Source organism: Pteropus vampyrus, unplaced genomic scaffold, assembly GCF_000151845.1.
Source record: "Pteropus vampyrus isolate Shadow unplaced genomic scaffold, Pvam_2.0 Scaffold41, whole genome shotgun sequence".
NCBI lineage: Eukaryota > Metazoa > Chordata > Mammalia > Chiroptera > Pteropodidae > Pteropus > Pteropus vampyrus.
Window position 1 is genome coordinate 9171981 of NW_011888822.1, and position 22405 is coordinate 9194385.

Here is a 22405-nt window from a genome sequence, read left to right on the forward strand (position 1 = left end):
TGACACATGGTATATCAAGGATTAACCTTGAGGACATTATGCTAACTGAAATGAGCTAATCACAAAAATATAAGTCCTGCATGATTTCACTTATACAGGGTACTTAGAATAGGCAAATTAAGACAGACAGAAAGTAGAATGATGGTTGCCAGAGGCTAGGAAGGAGGGGATGTGTATTATTGTTTAATGGGCACAGAGTTCCAGTTTTGTAAAATGAAAAGTTTTGGAGAAAGATGATGGGATGATGGAAATGGTTGCACAACAATATGAATTTACTTAATTCCACTGAACTATACATTTTAAAATGGCTAAGATGGTAAAAACAACACACAAACAAAAAACACATCTCACTATAATAGATGGGACTCAGTGGAAATTGGAAGCAAACTCCCAAGTACCGAGTCTCCATTCTGTACCAGGTATCCTGCAAGGTGTTTTATCGCATTCAATCTTTGTAACAAACCACTTAAAGAAAAGGGACCTTAGGTTCAGATGGCTTGAAACTGGCTCAAGGTCACTCACAAGCAGATGAGGAGGGCTCGTCTCAATGTCATGTCTAAATCCAGAGCCCATGCCTTTCCCTGATGTCTTCTATAAAGGATGTAGAATGACTGTAGTAGCTCAGTAATAAAAAGAATACCACAAATTCAGTTTGCCTCTATCATGGCCCTTGCTTGGTCCAGAGCTTCTCACACTGTAGGTATTTAATCTTCAAGAATGAATGGGGTTGAGCAGTGAGAAAAGGGCAAAGTATTCCAAGGGCACTGATGAGCAAGTGCTCGTTTCCTACCTTCTCACTCTTAAGCTATTTCCTCAAGTGACTAATATTAGACTTGTGGCCACTCCACTGATAACACCACTTACCATGGTGGAGTCCACCGCCTGCTATCCCTCACTGTCTTCTATCAAAGACAACAAGGATCCACGTAGGCCCTTTTACACAAGTATAAGTTAAAATGGTAAATCTGCAGTAGTGGGGGAGATCTGGGGACTGCCAGTCTGGTCTGGTCACTTCTTAGTTCATCAGCTGTAAAATCAGGGTTCAAATGCATCATTTGGGGAAGCCTAACATTTTATGTTTAAAAGATGAAAAAGTGTCCATTGTATGGGATGAATAATTTCAAACTCAGGGCTTTTGAGAAAAAGCAAGTTCAGAACTTGATGAATGTTTACCCTGCCTAAGAGTTAATGGAATTAAAATCGAGGGGAGTAATGAATCTGGCAGGGAGTACGAAGAACAGACTTCTCCAAACTGCTTATCTTTTAAAGACATTTTGTTACTGAGCTTTTAGCAAATAGATAAACCCACACATTACAAAGTAAAGTCCATAGAACACTGGTTTGTCAAGATGCTCACACATCTGGGATAAATAAGTGTGGGAAACACTGCTTATGTGTCTTCTGGGAGATTCACCACGCATATGAGCAGATTGAAAACTGATTTTAAAAAAATGTAAACTTTAAAATTTTTAACTAGGTATTTCCCATACTTATTTGTTCATGGTTCTCTATTTGTTTGTATCTTGCTTGTTTTTTCACCATAACAACTCTTAACATTTGGCCAAGCCATTAGAAACTATAATATGGAAATATAGGTATAATGCCACATAAAATCTCTTATCCCCACTTGTAATGTGGGGATAATATTACACCAACTCCATAAAGAGAAGATGATTAGTGAGTTAATGTTTATAAAACATGTAAAACAGTCTAATACTTAGAAGTGTTTATAAATCATTAAAAATAAATAAAGTATGAATGCACTGAACTGATTTACAAAAGAACTTGTCTATATCTTTAAGTCAAACTTTAAAATAGAGTCATTTCACAGGGAAAGAGAAAAGCCACTACATCAACAACTTTTTCACAAAAGCATTTTGCTGATTCATTAAAGCCCTGGCTTGAAATAAGACAGAAATGTTCAATTTCTGTCAAATTAGATTTCTTTATCCTGCCAGCAAGGAAGGTAATCATTCTTACAAGTTTGTGTTGAAATATAAAAATGGAGACTCCTCAATGGTAAAGACATGAGGTTTGGAGTCCTAATTCTGCCACTCTCTAGCAATGTGACAGTAAGTAGAGTAGACAGTAAGCTAGCTACTCACTTGCTCCAAAAGCTTAGGTCCCCTATCTGTAAAATGAGAACACTAATAGTGCTTATTGTCAGAGTTGGTGTGAAGATTAAATATATTAATAATAATAACAATAATGATGCCATATAATATTTACTGAGACAAAAATAAAATAAAATAAAAAGGGTTCCAGAGAAGTTAGTTACCTAGGTACACAACAAATGGCTAGGCTTGCATTTGAACTCAAGCAGTTAAATAATCCTGTCTTTAGGACTGCCTCCCCACTGATGTGAGTAAGTACTCAGTACAGTAGTACCTGGGAGCTGCTAGTGTTATTACTGTCACTGATTTGAAAAGCCCTGTAAATGGAATGATATTTTAGAGCTTTAAGTGCTCCAGAAGTACAAGGACTAGGGGGAGAAGTTCTTTAAAGTCTTTGATTCCCTCTCTTCCTTTTATTAACTACTCTCAGGCATCTAGAGAAGTTCCTTTCCCATGAGAAATAGCTGTATTTTGTAGCACAGCTGTATGTTGTGAACTATTCCTTCCCATTTGAGGCCGAGTGACAATATACTCTCAATCTGACCCAGAACTGAATTGTAAATTGTAGCAACTCACTTTTTCTTATAAGCAGAAGTGCCCTAATCACACAGTTACCTGGTAACTTCCAACTTTCAGGATGAAGTACGAAAAGAAAAGAGAAAAGAAAGAAAAAGAAAGAAATACAGAGAAAGGAAAGAAGGAAGGAAGGAAGGAAGGAAAGAAGGAGGGAAGGAAGGAAGGAAGGAAGGAAGGAAGGAAGGAAGGAAGGAAGGAAGGAAGAAAATGCTTTGCTTTTACAAACTCATTTGTGGCTGGCTCAGTGACAAAGCCTTGCCTCCTTGCCAAGTCAGCTTTCAAGAATTCTCTGTTTGTCTGTGTTGTGTTATTCAAGTAGCTTGTTATCTTTCTTTGTAGCTTAAGGGCTGACTTGGAAATTCAGACTGTCAACTATTTAAAGAAAATGGAAGTCCCCACTCCACTATTTTAATTAACTTTCAGAGTCAGAGAGTGAGGTTTCCTACCGGTTATGATAACGTTAACTTAAAATACTCTTAAGGAAACATGGCAGGAAGGGGGAGGATAGTCATTTTTAAAGGCATTCTAGGAAGAAGAGTTGAGTGAAGCCGTGAAGAAAAAATAGTACAGGGTATGTGGAGAAAAGAAGTGAGGCATAAACAGATCTTAAGGAGTACCAACAGTAGAGCATGGAAAAGAAAATGTATAATGTAGATTAAGTAAAGCCTTAAATATCAGGTTAGGGTGTTGGAGGGTGGGTGTCTGTGCAATGAGAAACTCAGAGATTCTGGAAGTCAACAGTGATGATCGAATTTATGTTTTAGGAAGATAACTGGGGGTTATGAGCAGGTGGTGGTGTGCAATGGAATCAACAGATCTGGGAAATCATTGGCTGTGTCACAAAGTCTCTTTAGGTCCAAGATTTTCATCTACTGATTTGTTAAGTGGCAATGATAAAAATTATGATGGGGTTTGAATGAAATCAGGAACGGACCGTTTAAACAATGTCATAGAAAGCTCTCAAACAGACAATATCTACACACATACATTTACGGTCAGATTAAGTAAAGAAAAATAAGGGCTGAGAAAGCCAGGGTTCTGATAAAAAGAAAAGAAGGGAGCTGACAGATGGAGAAAAAGGATGGGAGGGGAACGGGTCAATCCTTAGAGATGATTCAAGAGAATGGTGATGTTATTCAAGGGGAGACAGAGGACGAAGAGTTCATGTGGGGGCTGGGATGCTGGTTGGTTCAGCTTTGGAACTACTAAATTTGAGAAAGAGGGAGATAGTCATAAGGAGTGAGTGGGCCAGGGCTGCCTTAAGAATTAGGTGTGCAATCATCGTTTTAATTGAAAAAGCCACATTGCCCTGATTTAGGCAGATATTTGGGGATATTTTTTGGTCCACGTTTAAAGCTCAGGGTAAACTTGATGAAGTTCTAAAAGCCAAGAGCTGCAGCCACCAACATGTAAACCAACAATAAAGTAGAATTCAGACTTGCCCCTGAAGTAGTCCTTGCCAGAAAGCCAAATTCCCTGGAAGGAAGGCCCCTGCCTATATAGCTCTATATATCATCCACAGGGCCTAGACTGGTGCCGACACATTTTAGACATTCGGTAAATGTTACTGGATAAAGCTATGGATTTTGTATAATTTTAATTTAGCGCTATCAAGGATGAATAAATTTCATTTCAGCACTTTGCCTCCTTTAAGGAATTTCTCTTTGCTTGTTTCCACCCGAGAAACATCACCTAAGAAAATAATCACAGATAACCACAATTCCAACTACATAGAATTGTTCATAGCATTATTTACATTAGCACAAAAATTAGAAACAATTTATATTCGAAACAATAGGGGTAAATCATGTTCATCAATTTGATGGAACATTAAAGTGGCGATTGCAGGAGCTGTTCTAAGCACTTTGTAAATATTAAATTTAATCCTCATAGCAATCCTATGGGGAGTATACTATTAATATAAGTCCCATTTGACAGATGAGGAAACTGAGGCTTGCAGAGTTTAAACAACTTGTTCAAGATTAGACAGGTAACAAGTACAGACCTGGGATGTGAGTGAAGCTGTCTGGTTCTAGCGTCTTCACTTCAACAGCTACACAACATTGCATCACGGCATTTTAGTTTGCCTGATTTTCTTTAATTCATTTTATAACAAAACTTTGGAAGAAAAATGTATCCTCTCCATTCGGGGAAGGAGGAGATCAGATAGGGAGGGGGGTGGTGTATAATGAAGCAACCAAAATTCTGCTTCATAATAATCCCAACGATAAAAGTTCACATTTCCTATTCTTTCTGTCACACTTAGCAGCAATAACTAATGCTTGTAAAACAATTTATAATTTACAAAGTCTTTCACATTATCCATCTCTTCAAAACCACCCTATAAAGTTGCTATTTTCATTAATCTCAATTTACAGATGAGGGAACCGAGGCCCAGAAAGGACAAATGGCTCACTCAGGGTCATGTTGCTAGTTTCTCAATTCCTAGTCCCATGCTCCCTCTACAATTCAGCATGGTTTAGACAATTTCAAAACAGTGTTCCCCATTTCTTTAGCCTAGTAATCACTCAGGAACCCACCAGGAACAAACAGGAGTTGAGGAAAAGAATTGGTTTGGGCTTTTAGACTAATTTACCAACCCTGAAGTCTTAGAGCTAAAAGGTCTGGACTATCAAAGGAATGTCTCTTCTAAACCTTCTTTTGCCGCAGGCAAGCGATCTTCTCTGAGGAAAGCTGTGGAATCAACCTTTCTCTTCTATTCTTTCCCCTAACACATTATTATGGCTTCCTCAGACCCACCTTAGTCTCAAAAGTCTCTTCAGAGGTTGCCAAGAGCAGGGACAGGGTGATGATAATGATGAGGGCAATCATGATACTATAATAATTAATAACAGCTAAAGTATATCCAGAGCTTGCTACATGCCAGGTACTGCCCTGGGCAATGTTTACATACATTTAATCTCATAGCAGTCTTTTGGGGTACGTGCCATTTTCCTGATGAGGAAATGAGGCCCAGAAGGTGTCCATCACTTACTTGACTGGAAGAAAGTGGGGGAGGAAAGGCTAGCAGTTCACAGACTGCAGAGTGTGAAGCCCTCATTTGTAAATCAACGTCAGACTCCCCCTACATGATAGAATTCCTGGCATATCTGATCTTCCTGGGAAATATGGCTCCTCCAGGAAAGACAACAGAGAGAACATGGAGTTTTTGATGTTAATGATTTAGAAACTAATTTATCCTTTTATCTGCTGACATTTTCTTTTAATTAAAAAAAAAAATGGTGTTAATTGATTTTTGTGATTCTTTCAAAATATTTCCTAACCTAAAGTAAATTTACAAAAAACAACATAACACAAAACGGAGCTAGCAGGAGAGTATAGTGAGTTGATCACGGTGTGTTAAGTGGACTCCTCAGTCATTCTACCAAAACAAATGAGCAGACAAGGGGAGTGCTTGGAGGTTCTGAAGTGAAGTATTTCTGTGACTGGAAGTTTTCAAGCTTAGAAGGCATTACTTGGTTATCAGTCTGTTAAGGAGCACACTATTCAAAGACTTGGCTGGGAATGAGTACTAGCTGATCTGTAAATAATCCACAGGTAAAGTTTACCAGGAGTCGAACATTAACATGGCAGAGGTGAGGCTTTCAGTGGGTCATTGGCCTGTGAGCTGTTTCTAATAGGAGAAACACCTTTAACTCTTTCTACTCCCCCAACTACAACTATTGCATAAAAAGAACAGAATGGAGCAGATAGAGGGTGAATTCAAATATAAACACTCTCTGATGATGTGGCCAGTTAGGCAGTTAGAATGAGTAAGTGTCTCAGAGGCAACAATACAACTGTTAGGTCAAGTGTATGAAGGGTGAGGCCCCTTCAGGGCAGCTGCAAAAAGAAAGCCCCTATTAATCCCTTAACTAAGCAGCTGATGGATTTAATCTTTCTGTGTTTACCGTATAACTTTTCAAACACAGGATTATTATAAGTTTAAAAAATCAGCACAAGATATCAAAGCTTTTTTATAGATTTCTTCATCATGTTAACAGATGACAGAAAATAGAACTTTGGAGAGCTTCTGATTACAATTCACTCACTCTGGATTGAAAAATTGTAAGAAAGCTTCATTCCCGGATTTATTCACAAAAAGAATAGGTCTCTATTTGAAAAGGAAAACGATCGCAGTCTCTTGCCTTGGGATCTACTTTCTTTTGATTTAGCATCCATTGTTATTTAAAATAGCATAAAAAGATTCAGCTAGGGTTATTTACATAGTAATATCAGTAAAAGAACTATTTTACCTGATGTAATCCCCTTTGGCTTCCTGAAAAAAAAAACAAAAAACAAAGATAGATAATCGATTTCTCTTTGTTAATTAAGCTAAATGAATTTTACTCTTGATCAACCCCCTCTCAGAGTTCCTGAGTTTTGTTTTAAAGAACTACAGGAGGAACATTTTCCCTGTGATCATGGGGAAGAATGTGGCATTGATAAGAAAACACTAGTATTCATGAAATATTTCTTACTCTTAACAGAAGAGACAAATATATCTTAAAAAGCACAGATGATTATTTCTCCTTTTATGTTCGAGCGGCACACTTTTTAGTCTGTATGCAAACCTTTTAAAACATGACACAGGTAAAACAACGCATGCTATTTGTTTACTCTTTTTAAATCAGCATAGAGCACATTTGGTTTTTCAGTTACTAGTGCCTTTAAGAGTTAAAAGGGCGCTTCAACTTAACCTCAAGAAAATGTATACAAAAGTTACTAAATTTAAATAAAAATTACAGCAGTTGTAAAAATTGCTGCCTCCTAAATTCAAGTAACTAGAGGTCTTTTACAGGAATATAGTCTTAACTCTTCCCTTAGAGCAGTCTAAATTTCACTTTCCTTTGGGACACACTATATCACACTACAGCTCGTGCAAACTGCTAAAACAGAAAACGGTGGCTCACATTTTTCATTGGCAAACAGCTGTCTTAAAAATCTATCAGCCACCGACTCATGCAAAAGTTTCAGAGTTGCAGGCAGTTCACAAAAACCAACAAACAAAAAGGAGCAGGTAAAAGGCAGTTTGTCAGTTCTTACCTGTAAAATAAGCGCCGCTAACTTGAAAGTGGTTTCGCTGTCTACTTCGATTTGCCCCTGTTGGTGGAAAAAGAAAGCATCACTGAACACAGGCCACCCTAGGTTGCAGCAAATGGCTGTGGAATTGGGGAAGCTGTCACTGCTTGGCACCTCCAGTTTAGGATCAAATGCAGATCATACCATTGCAGAGGAAAGGGAAGGGGGCGTGGAGAGACCCATCCAGGGTTAAGAGGAAGCTGCATTGTATATGAGAGAGTGTGTGTGTGTGTGTGTGTGTGTGTGTGTGTGTGTGTGTGTGTGTGTGTGTGTATGTTTAATTAGCTGTGGGGAATTTGTTTAGAGAGTACCACTCTGGAAGAACCATGAATGACTTTGAGGCTGAAAATTCAGACAGCTCTTAATGAATAATTTTTAATTTACAAATTCATTTTTAAACTCTGCAGATTTCCTGAAAATTTTTTTACGTCATAGCATGGTTATTTTGGTATACACACAACACAAATATTAAAAATATAAATTCACTTCTCTGTCAATGATACATTATTGAATTAATATTTATACCATTATAGATAAAATGTAAAGCCTCATAAAGCAGTTACAGCGAATGCTTCAAAGACTAAAGTTCTGTTGCTTTATATTGGAATTTGATGAGCTCTAATTGATCATTTTTCCACTGTTTTATTTTTTTTCCTTCAAAATCACAAAGAAAAATAGGAGTTCTGGCCCTTGGTTAATAAGAATGCTCTTTCAATAGCCTGGTTGGGATGCATAAGTGTCTGTGGAGGGGAGACTGCTTCTATCAATAATACTTACACATGCCTTCATTTATTTTGTTAAATATAGTGATATATGTATATATCATTACTATGTTATGTAATATGTTGCAATTATAAGTGGTTTAGAGGAATCTTTACTTAAAAATTCTTTTTGGTGCTATTCTAGCTTATAAGCATAAACACACACAAATAATTCCATGTAACCCATCCATTTCCTAAGTCCTGTATAATTAGTACTTGAAAGTGCATAGTGTTTAACAACATGGAACTCATGGGCCTGGAAACTGCCCTGCACTCTTTCTTTCTCTTCTCTACCTGTTGAATCCAGACTGGAGACTTTTCTAGTTATACCAAGCGCATCAATGGTGAGTAATTAAGTAGTTCTCAAGTAAATGCACACTGTGTAGGTTTACAGAAGCAGTTTAGCAGTTTAGCAGTTTAGCGAGGATTTCTAAAAGGATTATGCTTTTCTCTCAGGTTTCCCAGTGATTTCACTGGGGTTCTCAAAAACAAAACAAAATTAAACTAAACAAAGCCATAAAATAAAATAAACCTAAATCCCGGGACATTACAATGTCAGCAATGATAATAATCCATGTTTCTTTTATATGACAAAATGAAAACAAATTAATTTCACCCACCAACACCTAAGTGTCCCTTCTGAAACTTGAGGCAGCAGATCTGCTTCCAAGTTTTTTCGTTTCAAAAACTGACAGGCCCAGAGCCTTGGAATTCAAAGCTCGCCTATAATCTCCAGAAACAGATTATACAATCAAAGAGAAGCCAGGTCAATGGTAGGAATCAATTGCCTTCTGTCTTTTAGGCAAGAGACATTAGCTTTCTAATCAGGTGAAAGATGATGAAGTAGTTAACTCAACAGGTGAGGTGGGTGTTGATCAAGATTAAATTTTAGAAAGGTTAAATTCCTTAGTATCAAAGTAAAAGAAACTCACACAGAGAGAGGAAGATAGGAGGGGAAACTCAAAAACGTTTTTGAGTTTGAAATCAGATCCGAACTCAAAGTTAAAGTCAAATTTATCTTAAAATCTTAGAGAAGAGAAAAAAGTAGATTATTCTGGGGTGTTAAAATAAGTAAAGATGAATAAAATATATTGAAAATATTTGCCACCTCCTGACACCCCATGACTCCCTTTGCCTCATCAGAACCTTAGGCGAGTCATTGAAACAATATTTTCAATTTAGTAAACAGAAGTTCAGCAGATAAAAAAACCTCAAACAGATACTTTTAAGGATGCTGCCAAATAATTCTCTACCTTAGAAGGGTCATTAAATATTAAAACGCTGAAATGTGGAGCCGAAGCATGAGAAGTACCAGCTCTAGAAAAGTGGGTAGGCAAATATGCAGCTCACTGTGGACTTTTTCACCTACACAAGTCACAACACAGTTCTGGTAGAGGGCCATGGTGGGGTAGAGGGGTGGGGCCTATCAAAATCCAGGGAGAGAAGAGAATGCATAATTTGGCAAAGACCCACATTCTTTTGTGCACCTCAGCCCCCACCTAAACTTCCAGTTAACTGCTGTTCTGGAAATCCAAAGCAACATATTTTGAGTTCTAATACTGATGTCAAAGTTATTTGATCTGTGCATGAGGTTCACCCAACAATGGGTCAACCAGGAATAATACTATTTGCCTGGTTCTCAGCAATTTCGCATGCTGAAATTTAATTAAGACTTACACAGAACTCTAGAATTTCATGCCTGAAGTGTAAAAGTTCATTAGAAACTGCAGTCTGCCCTAGGACAGAACATTTCTTTTACGACCATGGCAACAGAGGTAACCTTATAGGTACTAGGCAAGCAAACACTTGAGAAACGGATCTCCTCAAAGAGAGAGGTAATAGGATCCTTCGGTGGGTTTACATGACTGTCAAGGATAAACAAAGAGAAGCAGAGTGTCAGTCAGATAATGAGGCTGAATGCACAGAGGTAACATGAAGCAGTATCAAGTCCTGGTGCTACACCCTCATGGCTAATTTAACCGGATTATGGATTCAATCACTAGGTCACTGGGTTCAGGCTCCATATTGGACATCTTATTTTTGTCCCTGACTTGCTGGCTCAGTTGATCAAGACATTATGCTAATGAGGTAACTCTAGGTTTTTGCTTCTCAAGTCAGAGAACAGTATAAAAGAAAGTATTAGAACTTAAGAGTGAATTTAGTGAAAATATGATTCTTATTAATTTATAGATGATGATACTGAGGATGAGAACATAAAGTGTACTACTCAATCCTATAGCAGATGTTGACTCTGGACTCCCAGTCCAGGAGTCTTTTCATTCTATCATGCACTGGTTAACTTGCTATGACTGCACTATAAACATCTCACCAGGAATCTTCCAAAGGCATGCTTTGGTAAAAACTGGAATCAGGTAAGACTGGAAAAATGACTCCAAATGCCACGTCCATTGTTGGCGGGGCAGCATGTTATCATCACATACACACACTCATAGTAGAATGGGAAAACTATTTCTGAAAACTCATTCTGCTTTTTCTGTATCAATGTAGTTCTCCGTGAAAACTTATTCTACACTATAGCAATGAGCTTTAATAACTTGGTCACAAATACTTAGGTCCGAACTACTTGAAAAACTCTTGGGAGGCCTCAGTTTGTATCCAAGTCTATTACTATTAACCTATCTATTTTAGGATTAAGTCTACAAAAAATTAACCTGTAGAACACCAACAAATAAACATAAAAGAAACGAAAGAGAAAATTACCACTTACAACAATCATAGTACTAATTGATTGAGGCGATAGTCTTCAATAAACAAAACCATTGAGTGAATGTTAGATGAGAAACTGGACAGGACATTTACATAATCTCAAAAGATCTCTTCATAGGGGAAAATAAAGTGGAAAATGGTAATTCTTCAATGGTGAAACCCAACAGATACTGTCCTAACCAAGGAATGAAAGAGCACCAAGAGTTCGATAGACTCATATGCCTTCTGATGGTATGCACTGAGGACACAGCCTCAACTATAAGCAGTGCTGGTAAATATAGATGTTTCACAACCAGAAATATAGGAGAGGGGAAGAGAGCCCTGATTTGTAGCAGTTGTTGAATTCTATGGCTGATTTCAAGAACAGGGTGTTGGAAAGAGATGTGAGAATTGGCTCTCATAGCTGGTACTAACTGGCTCCAGCATACCACTGGGTAGTATTCCTGCCAAAAAATACATCACTAGATCGAATCATGAGAAATCATGAGACAAACTCAAACTGAGGTGTATTCTATAAAACATCTGTCCCATACTCGTTCAAAAATGTCTATGTGATGAATGCCAAAAAAGGCAAAAAAACTGTTCCAAAGCAAAGGAAACTAAAGAGTCATAATAACTAAATGGAGTATGTTATCTTGGATCAAGAGGAAAAGTTTGTTATAAAGGGGTGTTATTGGTACATGTGGATTGTATATTAGGCGATAGTATGAGTTCAATGTTAAATGTTTTGAATGTCATCTTTGTTATATGGTACTTATATAAGAGATGTCCTGGATCCTAAGAAATATTTAGTGTAATATTTAGGAATAAAGTGTAACTTACAAATGGTTCAGAAAAATAAATTACACATATAGGGGGAAGGGCGGGTCAGTGATCACAAATGTGGCAAAATGTTAACTGGAGAATTTGATTTGATAGACATACTGCCATTTTGTGTGTGTGTGTGTGTGTGTGTGTGTGTGCGTGTGCGTGTGTGTGTTATTCTTGCAACTCTTCTGTGAGTTTATTTAAAAATAAAAAGTTTGTATAAAAAAATGACATATTTTTCTAGAGTGCAGGATATCTCTTTGTCTTGACTGCTTAATACTCCTCTCTCTTTTCTGAGCAGAATATCCCATTCTTTTGGAGAATTGCTTCTTTCCCCACTGGCTCCAGTGAAAACACAATTGTCCTTCCATAAGCAAGTGATAGAAGCTTGTCCAGAGACCTTCCCAGAAATTTTCTAAATTAAAACTAGGAAAGAAAACTCCCTCCCACCTCCTTCGGGACAGAACTGAGGAAGATGTGAACCAATGAGAATCAATGAACACAGATAAAGAAAAAGTTGCTTCTTGACATTGAGTGTCAATTGTATTCACTGCTGATCTGGGCCAGTCTTCAGAGTCTGGTTAAAATTCAAAAATTAGCAAGAATGTTGCTTTTGATGTTGTTTAGATGCTCTCACTTTGGTTTATCACTAAGCCTGCAAACAATGCAAAGGACAGATGTAATACAGATACAAATGAGTGAGTGGATACAGCTCCCTAGAGCTTCTCTAATTCCTCCCATGGACATATCTACATGGAGAAGGAATCTGCCAGGCCAGAGAAGGCCAGAGCTATGAGCTGACTAGTTTCTGGACAATCAGACGTGGAGAGCCACGCCAACACTTAATATCTACCTCCTGTCTAACAAGGCAATTCTTGCTAGGCCATAGAAACATACTTCCCTGTGCTAGTTCCTTCTTTTCTAAGGGTTATCACGACCCTAGAAGGCCAGGCAATAACGGCCACATCTGCAGACCCCTCCACTCCATGTGTAAAAGAACCAATATTTTCTCCTTCGTCCAAGCTAGTTGTGAGAGGTAATGTTTATGGAGGATGGATCCAATGATATATTGCTTGTTTGTTTTTCTACATCAGAGTTTTGTAAGCTTGGCACAATTTACATTTTGAGTTAGGTAATTCTTTATCGTGGGGGTGCATGGTAGGGTGTTAAGCAGCAACCTAAGTCCTTTCTCCATTCACTAGATTCCAGTAGCAGCCTCTCCTAAGTTGTGACAACCAAAATGTCTCCAGGCATTTCCAAATGTCTCCTTGGGGCAAAATCGACCCAGCTGAGAACCAGTGCTCTATGATTCACTGTTTTATTCTTGGATTAAGCTAGAATCATCAGAAACCTACAAAATTGAACTATGAGGTTTGTCCCAGGTAAAACTGCTTTTTTGAACTGTGTTTTGACGTTACTCCACTGGCTTATGCTGAGAAATAACACAAGAAACAACCCTCAGAAACTCATTATTTTAATAACACTATGTGTGTTGCTGAGGACATAGTTCATTACATCATACAATGTCCCTTTACGAGGACTTCGGGTGGAGTTTCTGATTCTTAGGACCATTAGTGACTGTGCTCCTTTAAGCAGCTGCTTTGCTTGGAACTTACTGACCACTGTGAGTTATGCCAGTGGTCATAACTCCCTCTCTGCTTTGGATCTTAAGAGAACTTGAATTTCAAATTTGTGGGCTTAATGCTTTATACTAACCAAGATAAATGTTTTATACTAATCTTGACCTTGACAGCATCTATTATTTCTACCTTTATTTTCTCACCTACAAATAACTCTGATTTCATCACTTACAATATTTTAGTGTTTTTCTTCTTTACTGAGATATATACGATAAAATGCAGAAATCTTATTGTACAGCTCAGTGAATTCTGACATGTGTATATACTTGTGTAACCATCATCCACGTGATTATCAAACATTCTCACTAATTTTTTCATCTAAGGGAAATGTATGTATTTTTATAAACCACATCAAATCAATAAAAATATTTTTGCTAATAAGAAAAGTATAAAATAATACTGCAAAACTGTTTGAATTTGTAATTCTTTGATGACTAACCAATTTGAGTATTTTTCTTGCAATTACATATTATTTGCTATTGCCTGTGTGTGAAATGACCCTTTGTTCATTTGCCTGTTTGAGAACTTAGGTTTAATTTGAGCTACCAGTATTAACACTTTATCTTGTCTACTTTATACAAATTTTGTCCTTCAATCTTCCCTCCTTTGATGTGTTTGCCTTCTCCTGGCCTTCTCCTGGCCTATGAAGTCAGGTTGGACTGGGGCCCATCCCACTAGAAGAATCTGTAGGTACCCAAGCAAGTTATTTTTCCTGAAACTCAGTTCCTCATCTGAAAAATGGGGAGTGATAATGTTGAATTTAGTGAATTCAACATTATGGTATCAAATGAAGTACAAAATATAAAGCATTTATCATAAAATCTAGCACCCAAAGACTCTCTCAGTGTTATTTTTTCTGTACTAACGTTTGCCATGTTGCTTCTTACATTCTTATATATCATTATATCTATATGATTATTGACTTTGTTCTGAGACACTTCGATTTTTGTGTAGTTTTATAGCATTTAATCATTGTTCTAATATGTCTTAATATCTGATAGGATAAATGCTTTAATTTTACATAATCTTTGACAGTCTCTCACTTATTTTTAAAAGAGATTTAAAAATAATCTTGTCAAGTTTTATAAAAGATGTAATAATTTGTCTTCCTCTGAATCACAGTACGTCTCCTTTGAAACTGCTTTACAGTGATCATAAAGTTTTATGATATACCATAGAGATCACATACATCCTATGTTAAGATTAATGCTTAGTATTTTATGTTTTCCTATATAAATGGGCTTCTTTTTCATTATATTATTTATTTGATTATTATGTAGAATTATTCATTTTAGTGAATTTAACTTGTATTGAATTTCTTCATCAAAGCCAATAATGTCAAAAAGTTTTGGCTAATTTACTTCTATTTTCTAAACACAGAGTGAAATTGTCTCCAAATAATATTTTGGTACAGTTCTTTGCAATGTACAGTGGTATACCTGATTGCATTATGTAAAGTAGATATTTTACTTAATAGGTCAAAACTGCAGTCCTCATACACTGCTTGTGGTCTATATGTTAGTTCTGAATCACTGTTTTGGCAGGGTCTCCTAAAGCTTAACACACATATACACTATGGTCCAGCAATTCTGCTCCTAGATATATGTAGATCCACTAAATGACAGGTACTAAGATCTTCATGGAGTTCTATTTGCAACAACCAAATACTGCAAGTTACCGAAAGGCCCATCAGTGTGTAAATAACCGATGGTGTATTCATATTGTGAACTATTATTCAGCAGTGAAAATGAACAAACTGGCCGCAACTACGTACAACAACTTATATGAATCTCAAAAACATAATTTGAACAAAAGAAGCCAGATATTAAAGAACATATAATGTATACTCCAGCTATATAAAATAACAAATTCATCCAAAACTAATAAATGCTATTAAGGGTCATGGCAGTGGGGAGTTTAATGACTGGAAGAGAACGTGTGAAAGGCTTCTAAGGTGCTGGTAGTGTTGTTTTGTTGATGCTGATGCTAGTTATACAGATGTTCAGTTTGTAAAAGTTCGTTGAGCTGCACACTTACATTATGTGCACTTTTCTGTATGTACGTTATACTTTATACGAAGTTAAGAAACAAACAAATGGAATACCTGATCTACCCTGTAGCCTTTCTCATCTTACTTAATTGCAATTCCATCCTTTGTTGCTTAGGTCCAAGACCTCCATGGCACAGCTGGGCAGTGAGTGACCTGTGAAACTGTATTTAGTGATTGTTTGCACCTCTGAATACAGTATACACCTTATTTATTTATTTTTATTGTTTTTCTCTCCACTCACTGTTACCCATGCCTAGCAGGTAAGATCTTAAAAGCATGGGTTTTTATCTATTTTGGCCTTAGTTATATCTCCAGAACCTAGAACACTGCCTAGCATACAGCAGGTACTCAACAATATTTGTAGAATATCAACTAAAAACATAGTAAAGTAAAAAGTTGATGGGAACATTTTTACTTTTTATTTTTAAAGGGAATGCTTCTTGTGTTTCTTGATTCACAATGCAGTTGATTTGCCTTGATTTTCAACTCAGAGTAAAGAATACCAGCTTTCTGAACCATGAGAACATAGCCTAGGCTTCACCAGCTACGGGAACTGTAAGCAGAGTACCTGGGTGGCAAAGACTAGATATGCAACACTAAACACAATGGGATGTTAGATGTCAAAAAGACCTCTACTCTTCTGGCTTCACTTTATAAAAATGTAAAAAACCAAAAATCTGTCTCACAACTTCATGGATTTTGGAAGACAAAAAGAAAAACAAGATATAAAGATGCTTTGGAAAAAAGTAAGAAAGCATTACAAGAAAAGCAAGCAAGTACAGTTGTTTTTGTGGGTGTGTATCATCGTTTCAAAGACAGTATGACCACAGTTATCTATGCAGACTGCTTCTCAGAAACTTGATCACAGTGGAGATAGGAGCAAAGAGAAAGAGAAGTTTGCAGTATGTGAATTCATGTTTGATTGTGGGAGGATAATACAAATAAACACATGGATATGGAAATAAGGAAGGATGGAGAACTAGGCAGACCATACTTTCTGAGGATCTGCTGAGGTATGGTATGTGCAATGCATCTTATTTTTAGGTGGACAAGTGACACATATTTTTGTTCTTGGGATGAAATTCCAACTAGTTTAAATAGAAACCAGATCTTAGTTTCCAGAACCCATTTTCCACTGAAAGGAAGAGTGGCTAATACCATGGCAGTGGCAGGATTTTGAGCATAACATGAATGATAGAATAGATTATGACACATTGATTAAAGAGGAATCCATGAGTCCATGTTGATATTAAAAAATTTTTTTTAAAAGGTAGGGTTGGAGAAGAAGGGAAAATTAGTTTTTACAGATGAATGCTAAGAAATGTCAAAGGTCATAAATTAGAGAATCACAATTTACAATTACCACACTACTAACTGACTTAGGTATGATCGCCAGTGGAGGCATAGGCCATTGGGCAGGGACTGTTGAGAAGTAGGATGGCCAAACAGCCTCAAAGTGTCAATTCCAGACAAGTGATTAATTACAAAAGGAGAAAAGATGAAGAGAAAAAGGCAGATATTACCTTAACCCAAAACAAAGCATACTGACATTGCCAACTTCCTGTGAGATACACTGAGAAAGGACATGATATTACTTATGTAGTATTCCTGCCACAGGAAATTATATTAGGCTAGAGACTCTCAAACTTTGGTGTGTAGCAGAATTACCCAGAGAGCTAATAACAAATACAGAGAGCCCAGGCTCACAAAAGTAGGATAGGATGAAATAGATGTGGGTCTCTGTATTTTCACTGAGTTCCCAGAAGATTCTGAGAGATGTCCAACATGATACATGTTTGGAAGCAATGAATTAGACAAATCCGTATTTCACAAATTGAGAGATATTCCGCAAGGCAACGGGCCTATATTTGTCAAAAATACCAGTTTAAGAAAAGCCAAAGAAGACTGAACAACTTGTTTCAAATTATGGAGACTAAAGGGTCATGACAATTAAATACAATATGTCATCCTGGACTGGATTCTGGATCAGAAAGGGGGAAAAAAAGGCTATAAAGAACATTATTGAGACAATTAGAAAAATTTGAACAATAACTATACATTAGATATACATAATTTATAAAATACGGGATTAATCTTATAAAACTCTAAACTCTACACAGGCAGAGATCTGTTTAGCTCTCCAATGCACACCCAGTAGCACCTATATAGTGGACATTCAATAAATATTTCAACAAAATAATCTATACTTAAAAAAAACTCAATCTTTTGATGACAATGTTTTACCAAAAAATATCATCAGGACTATGAGTCTTCCTCCTCGCAATTCTTATTTTTACTTTGTTCCCATTTTGACGTCTTGAGGTTCCACTTTATTTTTTTTTTGAAGCCCAGAAAAAATGGGATTGTCACATAGTCAAATATCAGAGACAATGGCTCCACCAATCCTCTTTATAAACTCTTTCACCAACATATTTTCAAAGCAAGGGAGTGAATGTTTATGAGACTGACCTGAAAATTAGAGGTGTGGTGATCTAAGGCCAAATTGTTATGCGATGCAAGAAAGGCAGGGAGCCTAAATAGGTCAGGCTCTGCTAATAAGCACGGAGGTTCAAGGCACCCACATCTGATAAATACGCAGAGAGACAATTGGAGAACAGATGAATAAGCATTACTAAACAAACACTTAGAACCAAGCTCTCAACTTCTGTACTTACTCTTATGCTTTATAAAATTACATACACAGCAGACTTTAATTACTCCATTCTAATTGCTTAAATGCACCCTGCACCAATTTACAATTTCAATTTGTAGCAGCAGAGTGTTCTGAGGGAAAATAGTCATATTTTTTTTTTTTTAAAAAAGTGCAAGGTGCTTACAAGATAATCAAGGATGATTAGAGGGTGAAAAGGATGGATCAGGAGCAAGAAAGTTACTGTCATGATGTTAAAATTAAGCCTTTGAATAAAGAAGCTATGCTAAAGTTAATATCCTATCTGGATGTTTTGTATTAGTAAATATGCAATGATACTTTTATTTTCAGGACTATTGTGCACCCATCTGATTGGGCCTCCCATTTACAATTTGTTTTCCAATAAAGCATACCACGTTTAAAATATTTTCATCAACATTCTCCTTTTATGCTATAATTGTGTTTTTTTTTGTTCAAGTAATTATTATAAATGAGAACCTTTTATAACAGTCCTCTTGGGAATTTTGGAATAATATTGTCAATGACAGTAACCAAAAAGAGACATCTATATGCTAATTATCTGTTTTGAGAGATTGACATTAATTCCTTGAATCATTAGGACAACCCTGTGAGAAGGCTGAAACTTAGGAAGATAAAGAAGCTCAAGAAGCTTAAGGCCATCCAGCCTGTAAGTAGAGAAGTCAGGATTTGAAGCTAGACAGTTGGGATCCCCTTTCCGCAGCCCCCTCCCTCTTCCCATGTCATGTACCAACCATACTTTGGGTGGTCTCTCCAAGGAGTGAACAAAAAATCTTGGTTGTTGTCCAACACCCAGGAAATACTGACTTCACTTTAACTGAGATAAACTGTATTCATAATATACATCACATATATTCTTAGCAAATTAAAAATTGTAACTGTTTGTGGCCAATTCAATGGGTTTACCTGAAATGGATATCTCAGTCTATTATGTAATGAATCAATTTCACAAAGCATTAAATATCAGGCCTACTTAATTATGAAATGGAAGTCTTCTATTAAATTTCTTCTTTCTGAAAATATAAAGATAGCCCTTCGAACCTCCTCCATACTCATCTTTAGCAGGTGTAACACTGCAGAAAGGCAAATTACATCTGCTTCTAGTATGGGTTAAAAAAATAGATGACAGATGATAAATGGGCAGGTAAATAGATGGATGAATGGATAGAAAGAAATTGTTGGTATAAGCAAATTTGTTTTTGGAAGTCTTTTTGCCATATTGCTTTAGAAATACATGATTTGTACCTTCAAGGATGTCAACCTAAGCATTTTCAAAAGGAGTAAATATACAAAAAAGTAATATTTCTAAATAAATTGAGGAAATATCTTACAGTCTTCTCATCCATTCCCAGATTTAAAAATTTTGTATTTTCAGCTGAATAAACCATCTTCCTCCTCCTTCCATCTGAGCATTTATCATACTATTTCTATGACTTTTTTTGAGTCAGAACTTAGCTGTAATGTTATTCTTATAATCTATTTCTGAAATGATGGTTTACTAAAAATATCATTATTGGGTTTAACGTTTTAAGATAATTCATGTTAAGTGGCACTATTACGAAATACAGGTCCTCCAAATGGATTTTTAGTAGCTCCTCTCAATGTATTCAACAAATATTTGAGGGGCTACTTGTTCTGGCAATACATCAGTGAACGAAGAATTCATTCTCTGTAAATTTACCCTGGCCGGTGCCAAATGCAAGGTATTTTCCTTGTTCTCCCTCTACGACCATATCCTTTTAACTCTGTGGCCTTAGTTTTTTTCATGTGACAACCAAACATCTTCAGTTTTTCCATCTCAGGGAGCTGGTAAAGACATATGATATAGTGCACATAGGAATTTCCCTGAAGAGTGAAATTGGCATGTGTTATAAGGTATTATTATGTAAACTTTCATTATCACAAATGCACAAGGCAGCATACATCTGAATGCTCATGGCTTAAGACACACATAATTTCGTTAGGAAAACACAGAGGGAAAACCACATGAAACAGAGAAAGGTGAAATATTATAAAACTTTCAATAGCCCTTTAAAATATGGTATTGGATTTCTTTGTTCCTTGTGGACTGGATCTTCTTCAAACCAACTCTGATGTTTAGTGACTTCACTTGGTAAATATTGATGGTTGGTTATTAGGAAAAGGCATGCTCACCTCTGCATAGACAGAATTTACAGCCTGTAAAATTCAATTTCTGTTATTGATCCTTTAAATTATTTCAGTATCTAGAAATGAGCTTGAGGATTAAAATACATACACATGCTCACTCTCTCTCTCTCTCGTGCACGCACACACACATGCACGGAATTTCACATATGCATACACTCTCAAATCCCAAATGCTAAAACACTGCAAAGTTAGCAGACATACCAAATATATTTTAGTTCTTGATAACTACTCAAATTGTTGGTTGTTGAACTACATGGAATAATTCCAGGATGAGAACCACGAAAGTGATGCCGACAGTAATGGATTGGTTACAGAGGAATATGCTTCATATTCTGTTAGATTAAATTGAGCTAAGACTAATTCTTCTTGCTTAAGGCAATAGGGATAGTAACAGGTCTTTCCATGAATATGTACTTTAAAAAAGTCTCTTTGCCAAGAACAGGCAGCTGGAACAGTACTAAATTATCAAAATATCTTTTTAGGTTTTAAGAGAGTGTTTCACACAAAGTCATGTTGTGATTATTCAGGAGCTCTTTACTGACTTTTGGGATGATTCGTTTCTCCAAATTTTCTTCCACCCTGTGCTGTTATTGCCTATATGATAACTTTGGCTCTAGTAAGAAGGAAAAGGAATAATCAATGATATTTAGTGTAGTTTGGCTGAATGGTTGGGGTGGGAGAATATATTGGAAGACTTGGCTAGAATGAGGTTTTAGGATTAACTGGTCTCCATCTGTATATATTTGCTGTCTTCGAGGCAATCAAAAGTTGATGACTTATTTCCTTGGAATTACAAGAAAAGATGTTCGAATCTAAGAGAAGTGTGTCAGCCTATCCTTTTAGCTGATTTTATAGTGATTCTCCTAAATGTCTCCAAAATGTACTTATTGTGAATAAAGCAGCAAAGTTTACAGTAAATTATGCTGAGACTCCTATGCTTTAAAATCTGATCATGCGATGCCAAAATTGTATTACAATAGGCTCAATATATTAAATTTAAAGATTACAGGTATAATATCAACTCTGGAAAATTGAATTTAGGAGCAGTAGCTCCATCCTAGGTAGTGAAGAGAAAATAAGATTGAAAGCTGAAAAAGTCTAATTTTATGGTTGTTACTCAGAACTGATTTTCAATTTGGTTTGATCTTTTCACAAGCCTATTTTGAAAAATTTTATCAATTTAGTTGTGAGTGTAACTAATTTATTTTGCTCACTTGATAAATATTTACTAAGGGCACCTAGTGTATGTCAGGCTCTGTGCCACTGGTTGGGACATAAAGACGAGTAATAGCTGACCCCAAGGAGTCAGGACAGTTGTGGGGTGGCAAATATATAAACAAACAATGCAACACAATGTGAAAAGAGTTAGAAGATATACTTAAAGGATATTCTGGATGTGGAAAGAACTTAACTCCCTGTAGCAAATGGTGCACAGGTGGTGGTGCACGCAAAGGAAGGAAACAATTGCTTAAGGGGCAGGGACTCTGGAGCTTAGTTTTGAAGGATGAGCAGAAAACGAAGGGAAGAGAAAGGTATTCAGCAGAGAAACAAGAACATAAAAAAAGAAGACATTCGGCTGAAGGATAAGCATATAAAAAAGGCACGGAAGCTTGAGGAAGACTGGTCTTAATCAGGGAATAAGGAGTTATTTCAGTATGACCACAGGGTGAGTGCGGGAAGAGGCTAGAGTGATAAGCCAGGGCTTGTGTATCCTTTTCTGGGGCTTGATATGTAACAGCAGCAGTAATAATAATAATAATAATAATAATAATAATAATAATAATAATAAT

The 22405-nt window shown here is 36.6% G+C and overlaps 1 protein-coding gene across 1 annotated transcript in view; it reads right to left on the minus strand.

Annotated features, from left to right (window-relative positions):
* The window catches only part of FRMD4B (FERM domain containing 4B), a 165605-nt gene that overhangs the window by 54788 nt on the left and 88412 nt on the right, over positions 1–22405 (minus strand). Inside the window, exons 6-7 of the mRNA XM_011358508.2 lie at positions 7737–7793; positions 6947–6969 (exon numbers count right to left, since the gene is read on the minus strand). Of these exons, the coding sequence (XP_011356810.1) occupies positions 6947–6969; positions 7737–7793 (80 nt within the window). The remainder of the gene's footprint in view (positions 1–6946; positions 6970–7736; positions 7794–22405) is intronic.